The sequence below is a fragment of the Nuphar pumila genome, chromosome 11 (assembly GCF_984573655.1).
Source record: "Nuphar pumila chromosome 11, dmNupPumi1.hap1.1, whole genome shotgun sequence".
NCBI lineage: Eukaryota > Viridiplantae > Streptophyta > Magnoliopsida > Nymphaeales > Nymphaeaceae > Nuphar > Nuphar pumila.
The window spans coordinates 31845432-31853102 of NC_143259.1; the positions used below are offsets into that span (position 1 = coordinate 31845432).

Genomic DNA, 7671 nt, shown 5'->3' on the forward strand with positions numbered 1-7671 from the left:
CCTTTTTCTTTCCTTCCTCCTTTCTTTTTTTTTCTTAGCTAACCAGCCCATCCTAGATTCTTCTAGGATGGGACGGCTCCTCCTCTTGGGAGAGTTTCCCTTGATATGAAAACTTTTGACTTTGGTTCTACAAAATTAGTTTTTGGTAACTTTTAAAAAAGTTTTCAATTTTAAGTTTTAAATTGAATTTTTAATTAAACCTAGAGGTGCCACATAGGATGGGCCCTATGGGGAATGACCCAGCTATGGACCCCTACCCTTTTATTGGTTTTACTTAAATCCATATTTTCATTCCATTGTTTTCTTCATTTTATTAATTGATTTTATTTAATATTTTGGATTTCAAAATTTTCAAAGCTACATTTCAATTTTAAATGAAATGACTCTATATGTAATCCAAATTATTTCAAATGCATATGAAATTCTTTTAAACACAAATTTATCATAATTATCTAAATTCTTTTCTCAAAATGCTATTTTCACTAAAAATGAATTTTGAAAACGATTATCACTAGGGTCGGCAGGACACATAGTCTTTTTGAAAAAGAAATATTTTACTAAGATCTAGTCTATTTATTTTATAACACTTATTGTCATTATCCAATTATTATTTATAGGAATACTCACGAAAATTTTATGAAAATACCACAAAAAATCGCACTCATTACATCCAACCCCCCTAAAAAAAGTTTCATCGTTGAAATTTGGCTAAGGTTATATACCGAATGGGCTTGGATATTTCATTTACATTTCCGCTTCCAGCTCTCATGTACATTCTTTGAGTCCACGGTGTTGTCATCATACATTCACTAAAGGAATTGTCTTGTTTCGCAACACTTGCTCTCGTTGGTCCAAAATCTCTATTGGACGCTCCTCGATTGTGAGATCCTTCTGTACTTCTAGCTCATCATATTGGATAATATGTGTCGGGTCTGACACATATTTCCTCAACATGAACATATGGAATACATTGTGGATGTTCAAGAACTGGAGCGGGAGTACCACTATATAAGTTGCACCTCCAATCTTCTCAAGGACAAGGAAGGTTCCTACATACCTCAGGCTTAACTTACCCTTTTTGCTAAACCAAAACACACTCTTGTTTGGCGAAACCTTAACAACTACATGATCTCCGACTTCATAGGTGACCTCATGACACTTTGGATCTACATAGCTTTTCTGATGACTTTGAGTAGTCAAAAGTCTCTTCTGAATTAACTGCACTTGGTCAGTGTAGTGTTGCAGGACTATTGGTGACTCGATAGCTCCATCACCAACATCACTTCAATATATAGGAGACCTACAGGGTCCCCCATATAAAGCCTTTTATGGAGCCATACCGATGCTCAAATGATAACTATTATTATTGGCAAACTCGGCTAGCTTCAATTGTTTACTCCAATCGCCCTTCTATTCCAACGCACAAGCACACAACATGTCCTCTAGCATCTGGATTGTTTTCTTCGACTATTTGTCTATCTACAGGTGAAAAGCAGTGCTAAACTTAGCTTTGTCTCTAAAGCTTTCTGAAGTTATCCCCAAAACTTGGATATAAATCCTGGATCCCTATCTGAAATGATCGAAACAGGTACTCCATGCAGCCTGACGATCTCATCCACATACAAGTCCGCTAGACTCTCTAGAGTCTGATTCGCCTGGTCGGTAAGAACTGCACCAACTTTATAAGGTGATCCACTATGACCCATATAGTATAGTATTGGTGTCGTGTCCTTAGCAAACCTACCACAAAATCCATGGTAATGTCCTCCCACTTCCATTAAGGTATCTCGATCGTCTGCAGTATTCTGCCAAGTCTATGATGTTCTATCTTGACATACTGGCATACTAAGCATCTTGACACATACTCTGCGATATCTCTTTTCATGCCATTTCGCCAAAAATTTCTCTGCATATACTTATACATCTTGGTGCTACCTGGATGTATAGTATACTTAGTTCTATGCACTTCATAAATTAGCTTCATCCATAGTTGTTGATCCTCTGGCACCCATAGCCTCTGATTGTACCAGATGCTACCATCTTCTTATAGATGTAGGTCATCTTGTTTGCATGTTGGAACCATCTTTGCGAAGCTTCGGTCATCCTTCTACTGAGCAATAATTCTATCCATGAGTTTGGTTCACACAACTAGGCTTGCGATCCGAATACGACCTGGATATGTATCAAAAGGTCTCCAATCAATCAAATCCTCAAGTAGTCTCTATTGACTACTAATCATGTTTGCTAGGCTTCCCGCTTTTCTGCTCAATGCATTGGCCACTACATTGGATTTCTCTGGGTGGTAGGATATGAAAAAGTCATAATCCTTCAAGAACTCTAACCATTGCCTCTGTCTCATATTTAGATCTTTATATAAAAAAATTTACTTGAGACTTTTATGATCGAAGAAAACCTCAAACTGCTCTCCATACAAGTAATGTCGCCACACTGTAAGTGCAAAAACTACAACTTCTAGTTCCAAATCATGCATAGGGTAATTTCGTTCATGCAATTTCAATTGGCGAGAAGCATACGCTATGACCTTGATGTGTTGCATTAGTACACATCCCAGTCTTGTACCTGATGCATCACTATAGACCACAAATCCTCCATGGCCTGAAGGTAGGGTAAGCATTGGAGCTGAAGTAAGCCTCATCTTTAGCTCCTGGAAGCTTTCTTTACACCGTTGGGTCCATACAAACTTTATCCCATGGTGAAGTAGCTTGGTCATCGGTGTTGCTATCTTAGAAAAGTCCTAAATAAGTCTTCCATAATATCCTGCAAGACCAAGAAAATTATGGATATCTGACATGCTCTTCAGTTGTTTCCAGTCCAAGACTGCTTCTACCTAATACAATTTCAGTACAAAATACAAGATTTAATCAAGTCAGGGTAAAGATTTTAAGAAAGATTTTTCTCAAAGCATATTCATTGATATGAATTTACTTTAGCAGAGTCCACTGACACCCCATCTTTTGAGATTACATGTCCTAAAAGCATCACCTACTTCAACCAGAATTCACACTTAGAAAAATTTGCATATAACTGATGTTGTCTAAGTGTCTTGAGAACAATCCTCTAGTGATCTATGTGATCTCCCTCAATTTCTGAATATATCAAAATATCGTTGACGAAGACTATCATGAACAAATCTATATAAGGATGAAAAATCATGTTCATCTAGTCTATAAAAGAAGTTGAAGCATTGGTTAGCCCAAAAGGCATCACCAAAAACTCGTAGTGACCATGCTGCATCCTGAACGCTATCTTCTGCACATCTGAATCTTTGATCCTCAATTAGTGATATCGTGATCAGAGATCTATCTTTGAAAAAACCTTGGCATCCTGAAGTTGATCAAACAAATCATCAATTCGTGAAAGAGGATACTTATTCTTGATTGTTACCTTGTTCAACATGCGGTAATATAGGGTTTCATTAAACCCTAATATTATTATTAAACAACAATCTTTATAACAAGCATTCAAGGCATACTAACCTGAATTGATGCATACAAACATGATTTAATGTATGTAAATATGATTCAAAGCATGTGAACATGGATTAGAATATGTATACTAATCTGAATTGATACATGCAAACAAGATTTAATGTATGTAAACATAGTTCAAAGCATGCGAACATGGATCAGGATATACAACTGTTCATACTAACATAATTCATATCTATAATTCTGAAACAAGTATCTAGAATATATTTAACATTTTAAATTAAGAGAAGAGGCTTAGAAGGTTTGGGCAGAAGAAACCAAGAATTTAACAGAGGTTTGGGTTAGAATTTTTAGAGAGAAGGGCTAGTGTTAAAGAGAGAAAAAAAGAATTTAGGAGAAAGAAAGAGAGCTAGAGAGGGAATTGTTGTAGAGAAACAAAGGGGGATGGGGGATATTTATAGGCCCTTGAGGAGGTGCCCCCGCCCCCCTCCCCGCCTTAGGGCCCACACCCCTCCTGTGTGTCAAATTTTTAAGAGGGGAGGGGGTGACTCACCCTCTCTGTTGCCACAAGTCAGCAAGAGAGAGAGAGGGAGAGTGTCACCCTCTCTCTAATACGTTGACACCCAGAGAACATGGCTTTGGAAAACCATGTTCTCCCATTGTTTTTAAGGACATGGTTTTCATAAAACCATGTTCTATCCATTAAATAATATTAAAATAATAATAAAATAATAATAAAATAATAATAAAATATTAAATCATATTTTAATACCCAAATTTTATACATGAATTGCTTTATTCATATCTTATATAACCAAAATGCTACTTGGGTATAAAAATTACTATTTTACACTTTTGTGGTTTGAAAATTTACTTGAACTTGCCACTAGGATGACGAATTACCGTTTTACCCATGATAATTTTATTAATTCTCTGAAAATGCTCATGACAAAAAACTTACCTTTTTACCCCTATATAGTTAGAAAATTTACCTAAATATGCCACTAGAGTGGCAAATTATCATTTTATCCTTGACCATTTAATTATTTATGAATATATCCCTGAATTATGGACTTTGAAAAGCTCTTTTTTTTATCCATCAAAAGATCGAATATGAGTTTAGATCAGTGTTTGGATCCAATAATTACTCAAATATGAATTTTTGGACTTTAAATCATATTCAAACTAGTTCAGAATTCACAAAGACTCAATTTTCATAATTTATTAAACATTGAAAAATTTTGAATGTTACACCTGCTCTCTCTCTCTCACTTTCTTAAAAGCTAGAGGGGGAATGCCCTACTCCCTCAATTGATGGGGGAGGCCTCTCCACTTCCCCCACCACTTCATGAGTGGGGGGAGAGGGAGACGCTCCCTTATTAATGGATTTAATTATTGTAAGGGGGGGGGGGGGCTCCCCACTCCTAACATCTTAAAAATGTGGGGAATGAGGAGCGACACCCCTCCTTGACCTAGTAGAGTTGGGTGGTTCGAGCATACCTAGCTCAGCTAGGTGCAAGTATTACAACTCTACCTCCTTAAAAGAAGATTTGTCCTGAATCTTACCTAGAAGTAGGTGTGGGAACTGTGTACGGATGCCTAACTCACATTCTTAGGTTGTCTCATTCTTATTGTAATGCTTTTATTTAACTAGAACCATTGATATTACTTTGTTCCTTAATATTTGATCTTTCATGTCCAAAATCTCAATGGGCTCTTCACCAATACCCATATCATCTTGGATATCCAATACCGACTCTATTGTATTCAATATGTGCAAGAGATCTGACACATATTTCTGAAACATATATATATATATATATATATATATATAATGCATTATTCATCCTTGACAATGATGGGGGTAACACCAATCTATAGGCAGTAGGGTCTACCTTTTGCAAAATCTCAAAGGGTCTAATGTACGTTGGACTCAATTTTTCCTTCTTTCTGAATCTCATTAATCCTTTGAAAGGTGATATTTTCAAGAAAACATGTTCACCCTTCTCAAACTCCAACTCTTGTCGCCTCTGATCTGCATAACTTTTCTAGCGACTCTGAGTTGACAACAATTTCTCATGAATAAATCTGACTTGTTATGTCATCTGTTGAACTAATTCTGACCCTAACATCCTTTTCTTGCCTACCTTGTCCCAACATAGAGGTGTCCTACAATGTCTTTCATACAAAGCCTCGTAGAGAGCCATACCAATACTAACTTGAAAATTGTTATTCCATGAGAATTTCATCAATGACAGAATCGTGTGCCATGAATCATGATATTCTAATGCACATGAAAGCAACATATCTTTCATTGTTTGGATGGTCCTTTCTGATTGCTAATCCATCGGATGATGAAAAGTTATACTCGTCTTTAATTGCATCCCTGTCACCTCTTGAAAATTCTGCAAGAACTTAGAGGTAAATTTTGAATCTCTATTAGTGGTGATTGAATCTGGCACTCCATGCAACCTTACTATTTCTCTAATAAAGAGGTGAGCCAACTATTAAAAGGAATCTGATGTCTTGTATGCGAGAAAATGTGTAGATTTAGTTAACTTGTCAATGACTCCTCTAATTCCAGATCTAAGGGTTGTTTCTTCTAGATCTTGTCCTAAATTTCTGACCCTAAGGTTGTCTGCACAAACATCATTCGACAAGACTAATATTGAACCTCTGCTTTATGATCTACAATGAAGACAATAAAGTTTGATATAGCTAATCTTGCAACTGCTTCTGATTTTCAGCTAAGGATATTAACCACTACATTAGCCGTCTCTGAGTGATTTTTATTCAAAGTCATAGTCCTTGATTAACTCAAGCCACCACCTTTGTCTCATATTTAACTTATATAAGAAAATATATTTCAAGCTCCGATGGTCGGTGAATACCTCAAATTGTTTTTCATATAAGTAGTGTCCCCAAATCTTGAGTGCAAACACTACTGCCGCCAACTCTAAGTCATGAGTTAGATAGTTCATCTCATGCACCTTCAATTGTCGAGGTGCATATGTGATAACCCTGCCATGCTGCATTATGATGCATCACTATAAACACTAAATTTGCAGATCAGAAGGTAGGATAAACACTGCTGCAGTGGTTAATCGCTTCTTGATCTCTTAGAAGCTTTTATTCACACTTCTTATTTCACTCGAACTTTGCTTCTTTCTTCATAAGTTTGGTCATTAGGGCTGCCAACATTGAGAATTCTTTCATAAATTGTCTATAGTATCCTGCTAAACCCAAGAAACTCTGAACTTTTGTGGCATTCTTGGGTTTAGACCAGTTAATTATTGCTTCGACCTTAGTTAGGTCTACCATTACCCCATCTTTACTGATGATATATCCTAGAAATGAGACTTGATCAAGTCAGAATGTATATTTAGAGAACTTAGCATATAGCTTATGTTCCCTAATTATTTGCAATACTATCATCAAATGTTTCACATGTTGTTTTTCATATTGTTCCTTGTTGGATGAATGGATGAGAATATCATCCACAAATACTACCACAAACTTATCCAAATATGGTTTAAACACCCGATTCATTAAATCCATGAATGTTGCTAGAATGTTCATCAGACCAAAAGGCATGACCAAAAATTCATAATGTCTATTTTTTGAGAAAAATACCCTCTTGGCCACATCCTCATCCCTAATCTATAACTAATGATACCCATAACGGAGATCCAACTTTAAAAAGCATGCTGCCCCTTGAAGTTGATCAAACAAATCATCTATCCTTAGTAGTGGCTACTTGTTCTTTATGGTGATTGCATTCAGCTTCCTGTAATTGATGCATATCCGTAGTGACCTATCCTTTTCATAAGCAAAAATGGTATGCCTCAAGGTGACACTGATGGTCGGATAAATCCAACATCTAGCAACTCTTGTAGCTGATCCTTGAGTTTCTTTAGTTTCGTAGATCCCATCTATTAAGGTGCAATGCAGATGGATGCAAAATCGAGAACTAAATCAATCTGGAACTCGACTTTACTTTCTGGTGGAAGTCCTGGTACTTCATCAGGAAAAATATTTATGAATTCTCGTATGATTTTCACCTCTGTAATCGTAAGATTATCCTCAACCTATGTCTTCATATAGGCCAAATACCCAAATCAACCCTTTTGTAGGTATCTGTTAGCCTGAAGACATGAAATGATCACCGATTTTACGAGCTTTCTAATACCTTGAAAGGTGAACAAGGTCTCGGGCTGTTGAA

General features: G+C 36.4%; 1 protein-coding gene across 1 annotated transcript; it reads right to left on the reverse strand.

Annotated features, from left to right (window-relative positions):
* Positions 1-798: 798 nt before the first annotated feature.
* Positions 799-2731, reverse strand: LOC149822219 (uncharacterized). Its single transcript, XM_089980236.1, has 3 exons — positions 2388-2731; positions 1546-1740; positions 799-1282 (listed from the first exon to the last, which is right to left on the reverse strand). The coding sequence occupies exons 1-3, from the start codon at positions 2729-2731 to the stop codon at positions 799-801; spliced, it is 1023 nt and encodes a 340-aa protein (XP_089836362.1).
* Between the last annotated feature and the right edge of the window lie 4940 nt (positions 2732-7671).